The 16,604-nt window shown below is 42.3% G+C and overlaps 3 protein-coding genes across 4 annotated transcripts in view; all 3 read right to left on the bottom strand.

The window, feature by feature from the left end:
* The window catches only part of LOC144538098 (E3 ubiquitin-protein ligase TRIM39-like), a 109,200-nt gene that overhangs the window by 69,836 nt on the left and 22,760 nt on the right, over positions 1-16,604 (bottom strand). The gene's annotated exons all lie outside the window — the stretch shown is intronic.
* On the bottom strand, positions 1,624-12,786 carry LOC139931873 (E3 ubiquitin-protein ligase TRIM21-like). Of its 2 annotated transcripts, none has more exons than XM_078281880.1 (2): positions 12,749-12,786; positions 1,624-3,500 (listed from the first exon to the last, which is right to left on the bottom strand). In XM_078281880.1, the coding sequence occupies exon 2, from the start codon at positions 3,482-3,484 to the stop codon at positions 1,862-1,864; it is 1,623 nt and encodes a 540-aa protein (XP_078138006.1). In that variant the 5' UTR covers positions 3,485-3,500; positions 12,749-12,786; the 3' UTR covers positions 1,624-1,861. The 2 variants fall into 2 exon arrangements, with proteins under 2 accessions (XP_078138006.1, XP_078138005.1); XM_078281879.1 differs by lacking the exon at positions 12,749-12,786 and adding an exon at positions 8,348-8,381.
* LOC144538078 (E3 ubiquitin-protein ligase TRIM21-like) lies at positions 10,394-11,845 on the bottom strand. The gene has a single exon (XM_078281921.1). It carries the CDS (start codon positions 11,843-11,845, stop codon positions 10,394-10,396), a length of 1,452 nt encoding a protein of 483 aa, XP_078138047.1.

The following is a 16,604-nucleotide window of genomic DNA, read 5'->3' as shown; positions in this document are numbered from 1 at the left end:
GAGGAACTGCTCTCTCAACAGCAGACTGCTGACAGAGGACATTTCTGTCACCATCACTTATCATATTCTATAGAGGGCTTTCAGCTGGTGGATGCTGCCCTCTGGCGGCCATATTGGAGGTCCACAGCTCATGGCAACAATGGCTGACAACAGCTGATTGTGTTTCTAATCTTATGATTTGGCGTCTCATCAGTGTGGAATAGACCAGATTCATTTCTGTGCTCTAACTGCCAATTACCTTTAGAATAATAACATTTTTCAAGCTTTGATATCAGTCAAATGTTAAATAATTTAAGCATTCTGGTAAATAGCAGTCATGTAACCATACAAGTGTGTTCCATTTGCTTTTTATTCATTAAAAAAAAGAATCTTTAATTTGAGAAACAAATTGCAGAATTACTTCTTATTCATAAACTGCTCTTCAGTAATTGTGTCAACATACAAAGCTCAGAATATGTACAATGATCTGACAATAATAACACATTTTTAATTGATCACCTAGACATGTTTATAGCAAATGCTTCTGATTTCTGATATGACATTACTGTGCAGAGTTATTATATTAGAATAGATTAGATTAAACTTGAATGTGTCCTGTGGGGAAAATAATCTGTTGCAGCAGTAAATTGTAATATGATACACAAAAAAAAACAGGATATAAATGAGAAAAGAGCATTAATCATTTAACCAGAATCTGTAGTCAAACCTTTACTGTATTTAACTTTTACAGACATTATTTTTGTAATGAGAAGACATTTTTTTGCCCAGAAGTAGAAAGTTATAAAGTGTTTTTTTCTTGTTTTATTGCAATTCTTCAAGGCTAAAATGACTTAGGTTACCTCAAAAAATACATAATGATAAACATAATAACATAAGAAGCGAAGCCTGTGAAGCTAGTTCAGGCAGACAACTCGAGTCGCGCTGCCGTCACGTGATTCACACACTACTCATACAACTCTTATCAAGCGCCCCCCTCTCAATAAGGCGGTCTATTTAAGCTTCCCGCACCTCACACTTTCGCATTCCCATGCTGCTGCTACGCTGCTCAGACTGCTTTGCTGCTCAGCATTGCTGCTGCTAACCATACATCATTTCATCATCCCCACCTCCACCCCAGCATCCACCTGTAGGCTCTGATTCTATGGTCTCCTCCGGGGGGGAAGTTCCCTATCGTCACTCCCTGCTCTCTTGGCTAGGTGTACACTCGCAGGGAGTGACAGGATCAGAGCCTAGATGCCAAACAAAACTCTGTACATATATTTGCATTCATTCTCAGTAATCTGTTTACGTGAGTTGGCAGACTGAAATATACTTCTGTTAAAAATCACAAGTCATCACCCTCCTTATCGTCCCCAGTCACCGCTCCCACCTTGCCCTTCCCTCCAGGCTTCACTCCGAACTGTGTTGTGTATTTCCCAAATGTAAAAGGAGGCTTTTGAACTTTTGATTAGTGCCACCATTTGATATTCAGTTAATATTTCATTATTTCGTTTAATGTTTAATTTGTCTTATTGTGTTTAGATCCCTATCAATAGTCAGCATTGAAGAGACTACCAAGGTTATGGATGTATTACATGAAGTAAGTTGGAAGGATAATGATAACCTTTGTTGAAATACTTGCAATTATATTTTACTGATTTGCTTGATTTTTTACATAGACAAAAGCATCCATCCAATGTATTCATCATGATTCCACAATAAACTGTTGAACAGCTCCTTGATCCCTGTGCTTCAATGTGCATCCCAGTCCAGACGTTCTTCTGTGAACCATCGCCAAAATTTTATTTTTCTCCACTTCCATTAAATATGTAAGTGTGTTATCTTAAAAATAAATGAATCCTGAGACAAACTAATGACTAGTCTATTCTGTGTGATTGACAGGAGAGATGATCAGAGGGGTGGAGTTTTTACCACCATCATGAGAATAAAGACCAAAGAATGGGTAGAGTTTCTCAGTGAAGCTGCAGCCAGTAAAGGAGTAGATAAGAGCTGCAGCATCTACGTCATAAAAGGAGACCAGACCCTCCTCATAATCCACAAACACCCCCACCTTCTGAGGCTTCGATTTCAGAGAGAGGAGGACAGGAGGGTCAGTATTAGCTTTGTACTCATTACCATTCATCAACCACACAGACCAGTAGCCATTCTTGGAACTCGCTGTGATTAGTCCCTTCCTGTTGATCGACCCTCTGGCCACTCCTAAACCCCACCAAGTCTTTCCTTTAACCTGAACCTCGTAGTAAAATCTTCCTGAAGAGAAGCTCTGCTTTCCTAAGACACGGGGACAAACAGAAAATCTCTCTGGGTTGTCTGGGAGATTCTTCTTTACATCACCATGATTTACTTGTTTCCCATCATCAGACAGGATGAGTTCAGGATGTGCTGTATCAGGATCCAGAGTCACATCCACTGCATACTGCTGGACCCTCTTCAGCTCAACATCAGCACACAGCTTCTCCATCTCTTTCCTGAGAGTCTCCTCCAGCTGAGCCACAGCTCTCCTCACAGTCCCCTCATATGATGAGCGATGGACACTGACCTCTGTCCAGTCCTTGGTGTGTGGAGGAGTGTTCAGGGATGGGAAGCTTTGGAGGAGGTGGAGGTGGTCTTCAGTGCGTGAGAGCTGCTCCACCTCAGCGGTTCTCTTCATCAGCTCAGAGATTTCCTGTTCCAGCTCTTTGATGAAGCCTTCAGCCTGTTTCTCTGTTGTTTTCTGCTTCTCTTGGATCGTCTCAATGAGCTCAGCCTGGCCTCTCTCCACAGACTGCATCAGAGCGGTGAAGACCCGCACACTGTCTGCTATCTCTCTGTCTGCATCTTCCTCGCTGAGCTCTACTGAGTGTTTGATCTCCTGAATCTTCAGTCGTCTCTCCTGGATCATCTTCCCCAGCTCAGCCTTCTTTCCTTCATATCCTTCCATCAGAGGAATAATTTGATGTGACTTGTGGTCTAACTCGGTGCAGAACTGACAAACACACATCTGGTCCGTCTTGCAGAACAGCTCCAGCGGTCTGTCATGCTTCTTACACATCCTGCCTTCCAGGTTCTTCACAGGATCGATCAGCTTGTGTCTTTTCAGGCCCGTCATTCTCTGATGAGGCTCCAGGTGAGTCTCACAGTAGGAGGCCAGACACACCAGGCAGGACTTCAGGGCCTTCAGTTTGGTCCCAGTGCAGACGTCACAGGGAACTTCTCCTGGTTTGGCACATCGTTGGTCTGGGCAGCTGCTGGCTTCCATCTGAGCTGACTTTCTGAACTGAGCAGCCATCTCTGATATGAAAGTATTGACATGCAGCTCAGGTCTTCTGTTGAAAAGCTTTTTACACATGGGACACTGGCACTGGACACTAATATCCCAGTGCTGTGTGATGCAGTTTTTGCAGAAGTTGTGTCCACATGGTATGGTGACTGGATCAGTGAACACATCCAGACAGATGGAGCACAGAAACTGCTCTTCAGATAGGAGACTGCTGGCAGCGGACATATCTAGACACCGAGACCTAAAGTGAAAGTGTGAAATAACAACATTGTTATACAGAAATCTTCAATGATAATAGATTAAAAATATATTAAAGTTGGATTATTGGAACAATAGGAAACATAAAAAACCCCAAAAAGAAACGAAAAAAGGGAAAAACACTGGGGGCTCTAGTGGTAAATGACTTTTGTGAAATAAACATGTTGCTAATAAAAATCATAACTAATGTTCTGGCTAATAGACTGGAGTCGGTCATGCATAAAGTAATAAACCCCGATCAGACCGGCTTTATTACTGGACGGCAACTTTTTGGTAATTTACGGAGGCTATTTAATGTTCTTTACTCTTCGGTAGTCTCACCTACAGCAGAAGTTCTATTTTCCCACAAAGCATTTGATCGAATTGAATATGAGTACCTTTTCACAAGAGAAGTTTGGTTTTGGCCCCACTTTTTGTTCCTGGATAAGGGTTCTCTATGCTACACCCCAGGCCTCAGTTCGTACCAATAAGACATATCTCAATATTTCCCTCTTCACAGAGGGACTAGACAGGGCTGTCCACTGAGCCCCCTTCTGTTTGATCTCGCCATCGAGCCACTCACGGTTGCCCTTAGGGGCGCTGGGGGCCTGGCAGGTATAAATAGGGGTGGGCAAACCCACAAGTTAGCCTTGTATGTGGACAACCTCATACTCTATTTATCTGACCTTAGCACCTCAATTCCCAGGGCATTAGAAATTATAACTAACTTTGGAAAGATCTCAGGTGACAAAAATCAACCTTACAAAGAGTGTACTCTTTCCAGTTAACGACCAGGCTCGTCAGATGTCATTCGAGGCATATCCATTCAAAGTAACTCGTGATACCTTTTCATATCTCGGTGTGTTGGTCACTCGTAGATACAGAGATCTATTCAGTCATAACTTGAAGCCAGCCCTGGAAAAGGCCAAGCAGGACCTTACCCGTTGGTCAACGCTTCCTATATCACGAGCTGGTAGAATTAACTCTGTCAAGATGACAATCATGCCCAGGTTTTTATTTTTTATTTCAAACAGTGCCTGTTTTCACCCCAAAGTCCTTTTTTAAGGAGTTAGATAAGTGTATTTCTACCTTTATCTGGAATAAGACTATACCTCGGATAAGGAAAGCATATCTAGAGAGACAGAAAGAGGAGGGAGGTTCAGGGCTACCAAATTTCCTAAAATACTACTGGGCAGCCAACATTCATAAGTTATTATACTGGATCTCTGCATCCTATGAGAGAGGTGGAACAGTGTGGGCCGAGATGGAGCAACATTCCTGTTACCCTGTGTCCTTACCTTCTGTATTGTGTGCCCCACTACCACTTAGTAAACGACACCTGACAAGTAACCCCATTTTGAACGGCTCACTTAGAATATGGTCCCAGTTCAGAACCCATTTTGAACACAGGCCTTGCCCTCTCTCCCAATTACAGCAAATGCACTTTTTCCACCCTCACTCATAGACGCTGCATTTAAGCTATGGTACCGGAATGGACTTAAGCGGGTAAAGGATCTTTTTAAGGACATTTGTTCATGTCCTTTGACCAATTATTAAGAGGATTCAATATCCCACACTCACACTTTTTCAGATATCTACAGGTCCATGCCTTTGTTAGAAAACATTTCCCTTCATTTCCATCGCTCCCACCTGGTGGCTGGATAGAGGAGTGCCTGGATTGGAATCCTGAGCATTGGGGAGTTGTGAGCAGGCTGTATGGGGTTATTCAAATGATCGCCTCTCCATCCCTTAACCACCCCAAAGTGTTATGGGAGGAAGACTTTGGTTGTGAGCTCTTGGATGTAGCCTGGCAACTTGCTATTGAGAGAATACATCCAACCTCGATTTGCATCAGACCTGGTTTACTTCAATTCAAGGTATACCATAGACTGCATCTCTCTAAGAGCAGGCTTGCCAGAATATATCCAGATGTAGATCCAACGTGCTCCCGGTGTCATCAGGCCACAGCCACCCTATACCATATGTTCTGGTCATGCCCAGCATTGGCTCCATTTTAGGCTGCCATCTTTGAGACATTCTCTTATATTTGTAATAAGGACATCAGCCCAGATCCTATGATTGACACATTCAGTGTGGGCCCTGCTGGGGTGACGGTTTCTGTTGCACAATCAGATGCCGTAGCCTTTTCCTCCCTGGCACGACGCCTTATTTTACTTAATTGGAAAGCTGTAGCCCCTCCCTCACACAGACGCTGGGTTGGGGATGTGTTTTCCATCTTTACTGAAAATGTTTTTAAGATAGGAGGAAAACCAATCTAGAGCTGTGCTATTAATACCGACCATGTGCTGAAGACGGTTAATCAAAATTATATGGTCCACTGTGTCAAAGGCTGCGGTGAGGTCTAACAGAGAGAGGAATGGGAGTTTGGAGATGGGACGAAAATTGTTAGGAACTGCGGGGTCAAGGTTGGGCTTTTTAAGGAGCGGATGCACCATTGCATGTTTAGTGCCAGGGGACAGAGAATTATTGATAATAGAGAGTATACAGCCTACAGTGTCCAGAGCTTGTTTGAAGAGTCTAGATAGCATAATATCACTGGAGCAGTTAGTAAGTCTTATCTGAGAAACAAATTCTATTAAGTAGGAAAGAGAAATGGGTTCAAAGTGGCTTAGGGCTGCAGTATTAACTGACGTGATAGAGAGGTCTTGTGCAGGGGATATAATTTGTGACCTAATGCTCTGAACCTTAATGACAAAGAAAGATTGTGACTGACCTCAAAGCTAATGCAGTTGGGGGTCGGGGTGGGGGGGGGGGGGGGGTCCTGGTAACCTTGATCTCTCTATGTCCTGAATACCTCCAACTAGCTGCTGCCTTTTCTCCTCAACCTGCTCCCTGTCACTCAGATTTGTATCATACCACCTTCTGACAGGCTTCTCTAGAACTGTTGGTATAGCTTCCTCATCTATGTAAAACCTTTTCCCTGCTAGCTTCCCCTTAACAATGAATATGCTCCTTGACTTGTTGGGTCATCCTAGACCAATTTATGTTATCATTCAATTTATTCAGCAGCCTTTTTGTACAAGGAGCTGTAGTCGTTACAGTAGTCATATCATCCATACATGTCCCCTTCCACCCACTTTGATGCCCTAATAATTACCTCCATTGCCATAGTGAAAGCTAGGGGAGAAATGGTGCACCCTGCCATAATTCCAGTCTCAAGCTGCTGCCAGGCTGTAGGAAGCTCTGTTATTGGGAAGCACATCTGAATATCTTGAAAGTATGCTCTTACCTAAAGAAAGACCCTAAAGAAATCAAAAGCCTCCCACAATAGATTATGTGGTACAGAGCCAAATGCATTAGCAAGGTCCAAAGATACCACATGAAGATCTCTCTTCTCTTGCTTAGCTGACTGAATTTGGTGCCAAATCATGGTTGCATGCTCTAAGCACCCGAAAAAACCTGGTATTCCGGCTTTTTGCATGGTTGTGCCAATTAACCTATTCCTTTCCATGTAATTTTACAGCCTCTGTGCCACCACACTAAATAAAATGTTCCCTTCAACATTAAGGAGGCAAATAGGCCGAAACTGATTTATATCTATAGAGTTTTTCTCTTTGGGAATAAGAATCCCTCCTGCTCTATGCCATGATCTAAGAATAAACTGCTTTTTCCACGCTAGCTTCATTAGTTCATTAGTTATTCAATACATCTGGTGTGCTTTTATACTCAGTAAGGGACACCATTAGGCCTGGGGCTGATGAAGCCCTTGCATGCCTTACCACCTTTTGCACCTCACTTCACTTGGTGGGCTGACATCTATTTCATAGTTTATTGCCCCAATGGGTGTGATGTCTGGGGGCGGCCCTGACTCTCTACTCTTCTCCCTATCTGTATCTATCTGTATCTATCTGTATCACCTTTTCTAAGTGGTCTTCTGGCTCCTGCCACTCTTGTCTTTATTAAATAGGGTCTTAACAAATTTGTATGAATCTTTGTAAAATGCTATCCTAGCTTGTTCTTTCTTTCTTCTGTTTTTCCTACGATTTTCTGCTCACCTTAAAGCTGATAGACGATTCCCTAGTGCTGACTGAAGGACACTGATGCTCTTTCTCGCTGTCGCTAACCTTCCTCCATCGCCTCCTAAGCTGCCTCCTTTCTTGGATAAGTCTATCAATCTCCTGCTGTCGCCTAGACTTAACTGGTTCTGAAACTACTTTCTTCCTTTTCCCATGAATACCAAACCATGCTACCCTGTAATCATAAATAATATCTCCCAGTTTCTCTAGCTTCTTCTCTGCCATTCCTCTAAGTTTATCAAATCTGTGTTGACAACTTCCCATTCCCTCTTCTCTGCAGCCCAACGCCATTTTTAAGGGTTTTATCACGACTATAATGTAGTGCGGTGGATTTGTTATGAAGTTGACTGTGTTCATATTTATGAATATGGAGATTATATTGATTACACTGACAATTATTAAATATTAAGAATTAGTAATAATGATGGTGCTGATATTATCTATTCCAATGATAATGTTGTTAATGCTGATAGCAATGAGCAATTTTGTGCCTTTCTGGTTGTTGGTATGTGACAACAGTTTGTCTATTGTGTTTCTTTTTTTCTTGCAAAACAGACACACACACATTATACATTAATTCACAAGGAAAGACAGCACAAGAATACAAGGAATGAAACATGTTACATTAACATTGTCTATTGTAGTTCTTTGTATTTCATGTGTTTCTCTATATTTCTCTGTGCCATTATGTTTATTGTTATCTTGCTTTGCTGTGCTTTTAGTTTCTGACAAACATTTCCTGTGTTTCTCTCTACCAGATGATCCAGCCTGTATTTTCCTCTGGGTCTCGATGGCTATATAGGTAAGGTCTCACCTGTGTTCAGCTGACGGCCTGATGAAGACCATGCTGCTCCAAACATGTTGGCTTTTTTAATCTTCCTGTTGGTTTAGCCATGCTGATAAAGGCTTTTTAAATTACTGGACACTCCTTAGCTCTCCTCTTTTTCACTTGAAGACTGCCTTAAACGCCAGTGGAGTCTCTTTTTGGACTTCTTTTTCTCTACTAATAGCGAAAATCATTTTGACAAAGTTATATTGCGCTTCATTGAAATCTTGCCGGTACAAACTGAAAAACGGGAAGTTTTCAGGTTTGTGTTATCGCTCTCTGTTTAAACACAGTAAATATTATCTGCTGTACTCACCTCTAGTTCTATTTTCTTTGGAGAGAAACAGAGAGACTTTTCTCGACTGCAGCAATGTTGTCGTTTTGAGTTACTTTCACTTTCTATTCCGCAACGTGACGCTGAAACTCTCCTCTGTTTCCAGTGTCGCTCCGCCTTTTACTGCAGTTACATTAGTAATGTTTTGTTGCCAAATTCAGTTTTGATCACGATTACAATAACATACTTTTAACAGAAGATACATTTAATTCATATCTCTTGTTTGAATTATAGTTTAAAACTCACTGTGTGCCATTAGGGGCGGCGGGTGACTTTCTTTCTTGTTGCCTAATTCAGTTTTAAAGAAGACACTGATGATGATGTAGTGTGGAAACGTTTGTCTCTATGTTTTTACACTTTTTTGCAGCACCAAGCATGGCTAAATAAATACCATTAAAGGAATTTTCCTCAGACTTTCTGCAGCTCAACTAAACCCAATCTGATCTAATTCAGTTTTAGACATGATTGTAGTGACATTCCTTTGGCACAAGATCAATTTAATTCACATCTTTCATTTCCCAGTTGTCATCACAGCATCAGTCTGCTGTATTGTCGTCAGTCTTCCTGTGCAGCTGTTCATACAGCAGCACACACCTGAACTCTGTCTTCATCACATCTTCATCATTACAGTGTGAGTGTGTGTGTTGTTGCTTCTTTGATTTGTCGTTCATTCAGAGTGTGATCCTCCTCTCCCGGTGTGTGTGATTCAGGTTTTACACAAGTTGTGTGAATTGTTGAGTCCATCCAGACAGAAAGAACAGAGGAACTGCTCTCTCAACAGCAGACTGCTGACAGAGGACATTTCTGTCACCATCACTTATCATATTCTATAGAGGGCTTTCAGCTGGTGGATGCTGCCCTCTGGCGGCCATATTGGAGGTCCACAGCTCATGGCAACAATGGCTGACAACAGCTGATTGTGTTTCTAATCTTATGATTTGGCGTCTCATCAGTGTGGAATAGACCAGATTCATTTCTGTGCTCTAACTGCCAATTACCTTTAGAATAATAACATTTTTCAAGCTTTGATATCAGTCAAATGTTAAATAATTTAAGCATTCTGGTAAACAGCAGTCATGTGACCATACAAGTGTGTTCCATTTGTTTTTATTCATTCAAAAACAAAAAATCTTTAAATGTGAGAAACAAATTGCAGAATTACTTCTTATTCATAAACTGCTCTTCAGTAATTGTGTCAACATACAAAACTCAGAATATGTACAATGATCTGACAATAATAACACATTTTTAATTTATCACCTAGACATGTTTAAGTGATTTTAACAAATTCTTCTGATTTCTGATATGACATTATTGTGCAGAGTTATTATATTAGAATAGATTAGATTAAACTTTAATGATTCCTGTGGAGAAATTAATCTTTTTCAGTATTAAATTGTAATAGGTTACATAAATAAAAACAGGATATAAATGAGAAAAGAGCATTCACCATTTCAACCAGAATCTGTAGTCAAATGTTTACTGTATTTAACTTTAACAAACATTGTTTTTTTATGACATTTATTTTGTCAAGAAGAAGAAAGTTCTAAATTGTTTTTTGTTGTTTTATTACATTTCTTCATCATTAAAATGACTTAAGTTACCTTAAAAAAAGGGAAAACATATATATTTCCCTTGAATATGTAAATGTTTTATTTTAAATATTAATGAATCCTATCTGTGAAAAACTAATGATTAGTCTAATCTGTGTGATTGGCAGGAGAGATGATCAGAGGGGCGGAGTTTTTACCACCATCATTAGTACTGGGACAGAAGATTGGGTAGAGTTTCTCAGTGAAGGTGCAGCCAGTAAAGGAGTAGATAAGAGCTGCAGCATCTACGTCATAAAAGGAGACCAGACCCTCCTCATAATCCACAAACACCCCCACCTTCTGAGGCTTCGATTTCACAGAGAGGAGGAGACGAGGGTCAGCAAAAGCTTTGTACTCATTTCCATTACTCAACCATACAGTCCAGTAGCCATTCTTGGGACTCGGACTGATTCCTCCCTTCCTGTCGATCGACCCTCTGGCCACTCCTAAACCCCACCAAGTCTTCCCTTTAACCTGAACCTCGTAGTAAAATCTTCCTGAAGAGAAGCTCTGCTTTCCTAAAACACGGAAACAATAAGAAAATCTCTCTGGGTTGTCTGGGAGATTCTTCCTTACATCTCCATGATTTACTTGTTTCCCATCATCAGACAGGATGAGAGCGGGATATGCTGTATCAGGATCCAGAGTCACATCCACTGCATACTGCTGGACCCTCTTCAGCTCAACATCAGCACACAGTTTTTTCATCTCTTTCCTGAGAGTCTTCTCCAGCTGAGCCACAGCTCTCCTCACAGTCCCCTCATATGATGAGCGATGGACACTGACCTCTGTCCAGTCCTTGGTGTGTGGAGGAGTGTTCAGGGATGGGAAGCTTTGGAGGAGGTGGAGGTGGTCTTCAGTGTGTGAGAGCTGCTCCACCTCAGCGGTTCTCTTCATCAGCTCAGAGATTTCCTGTTCCAGCTCTTTGATGAAGCCTTCAGCCTGTTTCTCTGTTGTTTTCTGCTTCTCTTGGATCGTCTCAATGAGCTCAGCCTGGCCTCTCTCCACAGACTGCATCAGAGCGGTGAAGACCCGCACACTGTCTGCTATCTCTCTGTCTGCATCTTCCTCGCTGAGCTCTACTGAGTGTTTGATCTCCTGAATCTTCAGTCGTCTCTCCTGGATCTTCTGCTGAATTTCAGCCTCCGTCTTCCCCAGCTCAGCCTTCTTTACTTCATATCCTTCCTTCAGAGGGACAAAGCGATGTGACTTGTGGTCGGACTTCAGGGCCTTCAGTTTGGTCCCAGTGCAGACGTCACAGGGAACTTCTCCTGGTTTGGCACATCGTTGGTCTGGGCAGCTGCTGGCTTTCATCTGAGCTGACTTTCTGAACTGAGCAGCCATCTCAGATATGAAAGTATTGACATACAGCTCAGGTCTTGTGTTGAAAAGCTTTTTACACATGGGACACTGGCATGGGGCATTAATATCCCAGTGCTGTGTGATGCAGTTTTTGCAGAAGTTGTGTCCACATGGTATGGAGACTGGATCAGTGAACACATCCAGACAGATGGAGCACAGAAACTGCTCTTCAGATAGGAGACTGCTGGCAGCGGACATATCTAGACACTGAGACCTAAAGTGAAAGTGTGAAATAACAACATTGTTATACATAACTGGGAAATATTTATATAAATTATACAACAGGTAGTTCCGACCAAGCAATATGATTGGTCAACTAGACATTTAGAACGTGATCAAATCAGCATGACAGCACACCTAGCCGTGCTCATCACTAAAAATATTACTATTATACTACATATATTATTATACAATACGGTATATTTAAATATAACTCTGTTCAGCCTTGATGTTACTAGACGCTCTGGCATCCTCCATCAGCTGTGCCGGTGAGTCGGTGACACGGCGCTACTAGCTTAAAAATACATGTGAAGTTCGCGAACGTAGTAGCTAAATCTGTCCATGGAAAAATTATTTTTTTCAGCAGATATCTTAGTTACAACAAGATTGAGCTAGCAAGGCAGTTTTGTGTTTATATGTGTGGTATTTATTCAGTTCCAGGGAAACGGAGATAACACTAGCAAAAAGTTTTTTATTTTGAGAGCGAATTGCCCCACAATATGAATACATTTTGATTATATCTTTTATTTTGTTGGTAACCGTTGTATAATCGCAATATTACACTCGAGGGTGTGCTTTACCGTCATTATTGGCACTTCAGTGATGCTTACGGACCGAGGCGCTTACCGCGTCACTGTCGTGCCAATAATAACGGTAAAGCACACCCTCTCGTGTAATACTGTTTAAACATATCACAGTTGGATTATTGGAATATTAGCAAAAGTCATTTTGAGGTATATAGTTAAATTGCACGTCATCGAAAACTTAATTTGACAAGTGTCAGTGTATAATGAACACAGGGAAACATCCTATGTGGATACAGCTCAATTATGTGTCACTGCTCTCTGTTTAAACACAGTAAATATCATCTGCTGTACTCACCTGTGTGCGTCTAAGACTCGGCTGTATTGTTGAGAAAGGCCTGATGAACCTAGTTTTATTTGTCTTTGGAGAGAAAGAGAGACACTTTTCTTGACTGCAGCAGTGCTGTCTCTCTGAGTTACTTTCAGGTTTCACTTCAGCAATGTGACGCTGAAACGTTGCTGTCTTTCCAGCGTTGCTCCTCCTCTTACTACAGGTAAACTTGTATTGTCTTGTTGCCTGAATCATTTTTGGACATGATTATCCAGATTATCCTCCAGACTAGATCACTGTAACAACGTCCTATATGGCATCCCTTCCACCGTCCTCCAAAACTCCCTACATTCAAAAATAATCTCAAAACCCACCTCTTCAAAACTGCCTACAATATCTGACCCCCACTGCTTCTCCACTGCCAAACACTGTTTTTTCAATTCTGTTTTAATATACGTTAATATACGTATATATGTTTACAGAGCACATTTAAAACAACCAGGGTTGACCAAAGTGCTGTACAAGTATTGAAGAAGGAGAATAAATAATAGTAATAAAAAGCAACAGAGGCAATTCAATGTAGTTAAAAATACAAAGGTAGAACACACAATAATTCATACACACGTGCACACACACTTGTGAGACACAGGGCGACGCACAAGCATAAAAACACAGTCGTATCAAGTTGATTCAAAGGCCAAGGAATAAAGGAGGGTTTTAAGGTGTTTTTTAAAAGCGGAGATAGAGGGGGCTCCAGGCTCCTGCTTGTGTCCAAGTAGCTTGTGTGGTCCAAGGATCTCCTCTTTTGATCCACAGCCATCTTGATGCCTTCTCTGCGGCCTCTATGGTGGTCTTGATGGCTTTTCTGCTATGCAGCCCTGTGATGCCAAGGAGCTTGAGGGCCCTGCAGAGAGACCGTCTTGCGAAGCCGCTGCTGCCTACTTCGATGGGCAGACATCGAGCCCTCCATCCTCGGCTCCGGCGCTCGCCTGCCAGGCCCTCGTACTTGGCCCTCCTCCTTTCGTATGCCTCTTCCATCTGGTCTTCCCAGGGAACGGTCAGCTCCAGCAGGACCGCTTGCCTTGTTGTTTCAGACATCAGGACCGCGTCTGGCCTGAGTGTGGTCACTGCGATGGTGTCGGGGAACTTGAGCTGTCTCCCTAGGTCGACCTTCAGCTGCCAATCCCGTGCCGCGACGAGGAGCCCGCCTGGTGGACTTGGCTGCGGCTGTGGATTCTCCCCCGCCTTGACAAAAGTGATGGCCTGCTTTGCTGGGCGATGTTTGCTGCGGCAGATCCCTGTGCAGATGACATCAGCTATAGCTCTAAGCACCTGGTCATGACGCCAGTGATAGCGCCCCTCTCCCAGGGCCATCGGGCAAAAACTCAGTAATAATAATAATAATAAGCTTTATTTATATAGCACCCTTCGGACATGAAACGCAGCTCAGAGTGCTTTACAGTAAGTAGAGGAGAAACAAACACAGGTAACAAAAAAGACTTAATAAAAAGACAGAGTTAGAACACAGTGAGATAGAAGCAGAACATTAGCAGATATCTAAATTGAAGAACAATAAAACAGTGATTAATTAAAAGCAATATTAAACGAATATGTTTTGAGATTCTTTTTAAAAGTGCAGAGTGTATCAATGGTTCTCAGATTTTGTGGGAGAGAGTTCCAAAGTTTGGGACCATAGTGACTAAAAGCAGATTCCCCACACTTCAACCGGGTTGAAGGGACCACCAGTGCATTACTATTGGATGATCTGAGGCATCTCGTTGGAACATATCTTACAATCATATTGCTAAGGTATACAGGGGCCAAACCATGAAGACACTTAAAAACTAATAAAAGAATCTTAAAATCAATTGTAAAAGATACGGGTAGCCAGTGGAGAGATTTAAGAGCTGGAGTGATGCGATCTCTAATTCTGGTGCGAGTTAATAATCTGGCAGCAGGGGTTCACGGGTTACCGTGAACTCTTCTGTCAGGCTGCTGAAGGGGAGCCGTAGCTTGTTCTTGTGTCCGTACAAGGCGATGCTGCTCAGGCTTCGCGGCAGGCCCAACCACCTGTGCAGGAAGTGGCTGGTCTTCCTCTCGAAGCCCTCGACAGTGGTCATCGGGACCTCGTAGACGGGCAGGGGCCAGAGGAGTCGAGGTAGGAGGCCATGCTGGTAAATCCAGGCCTTGAACTTCTCTGGGCAGCCCTGATTTGTCCACCGCTGTCAGCCGTGCCTCCAACTCACTGCTGGTCGCCTGAACATCTTGCCCAGGCTCTTGCTTTTCGTCCTACCTCCGAGGGAAAAGCTGAACATGTCACTCTCCTTTCCCCTCTTCACAACCAGGGACCTGGACTTCGCTGGCTTGAACCTCATCCGTAACATACTTTTGCCAGTAGATACATTTAATTAATACATTTTCTTTTAATTACATTATAAAACTAATTTTCACCCAAATTGTCACCAGTTTCACCCAAAATGTCACATGTGAGGCAGCAGGTTGTCTAGTGGTTACAGAGAGCTTCCTTCCACCAGAGGATTCTGGTTCAATCCCCATGACAACAAGCATCCGCCCTAGGGATGGGAGATACTGCTATTTTCAATTCCACATGAAACCAAGTACTTTTGGATCCAGTATTGTAGTCAAGTACTTGTCATGAATAATGTCAATTAAAACCACATGATGACCAAAGACATGCAAGCATCATTTTAATGTTTTGTTTAAAACATGTCAAACTCAGCAGTGTTTAAACATCACTGTTGTACTGTAAAAATAGTGCAGAATAGCATTGTGTGAGATAAAAGTTCCAACAATTTGAATCAGTTCTGTATGTGTGTGTGTGTGTGTGTGTGTGTGTGTGCGAATGTGCATGAGCGTGAACACATAAAAAGCATATTGTTATTATATTTCACCCCTCAATAAATGTAAAATACTAAATTCTTCATCCTCAGTATCGCTCATTTTGATTCTCGACTGGTGTCACAAGTATTGATACTCTGGTATTGATCCGCTCACCCCTAATCTGCCTGCTGAAGTGTCCTTGAGCAAGACACTGCATCCCTACCAGCTCCAGAGGTGCTGCTCTGTAGCTGACCTCTGACCTCTCTGGAAGGAGGGAAGCAAACAGAGAATTTCCCAGTTGTCATCACAGCATCAGTCTGCTGTATTGTCGTCAGTCTTCCTGTGCAGCTGTTCATACAGCAGCACACACCTGAACTCTGTCTTCATCACATCTTCATCATTACAGTGTGAGTGAGTGTGTTGTTGCTTCTTTGATTTGTCGTTCATTCAGAGTGTGATCCTCCTCTCCCGGTGTGTGTGATTCAGGTTTTACACAAGTTGTGTGAATTGTTGAGTCCATCCAGACAGAAAGAACAGAGGAACTGCTCTCTCAACAGCAGACTGCTGACAGAGGACATTTCTGTCACCATCACTTATCATATTCTATAGAGGGCTTTCAGCTGGTGGATGCTGCCCTCTGGCGGCCATATTGGAGGTCCACAGCTCATGGCAACAATGGCTGACAACAGCTGATTGTGTTTCTAATCTTATGATTCGGCGTCTCATCAGTGTGGAATAGACCAGATTCATTTCTGTGCTCTAACTGCCAATTACCTTTAGAACAATAACATTTTTCAAGCTTTGATATCAGTCAAATGTTAAATAATTTAAGCATTCTGGTAAATAGCAGTCATGTAACCATACAAGTGTGTTTCATCTGTTTTTATTCATTCATTAAAAAAAATGTGAGGAACAAACGGAGAAGCAGAATTACTTCTTACTCATAAACTGCTCTTCAGTAATTGTATCAATATACAATGATCAGAATACAGTGAATAAATGAGAAAAGAGCATTAACCATTTTAACCAGAATCTGTAGTCA

This window comes from Centroberyx gerrardi, chromosome 24 (assembly GCF_048128805.1).
Source record: "Centroberyx gerrardi isolate f3 chromosome 24, fCenGer3.hap1.cur.20231027, whole genome shotgun sequence".
Classification (NCBI taxonomy): Eukaryota; Metazoa; Chordata; class Actinopteri; order Beryciformes; family Berycidae; genus Centroberyx; species Centroberyx gerrardi.
Note: the sequence above shows the minus strand (reverse complement) of the source record. Positions and strands in the feature narration are given on the sequence as shown.

Bases quoted from the DNA above. Each gene is read 5' to 3' on its own strand.
- LOC139931873 (XM_078281879.1), bottom strand. From the start codon at position 8,379: ATGGTCTTCATCAGGCCGTCAGCTGAACACAG. The intron at 3,501-8,347 runs GTGAGACCTTAC...CTTTCACTTTAG, and splicing joins AGGCCGTCAGCTGAACACAG to GTCTCGGTGTCTAGATATGT.
- LOC144538078 (XM_078281921.1), bottom strand. From the start codon at position 11,845: ATGTCCGCTGCCAGCAGTCTCCTATCTGAAGAGCAGTTTCTGTGCTCC.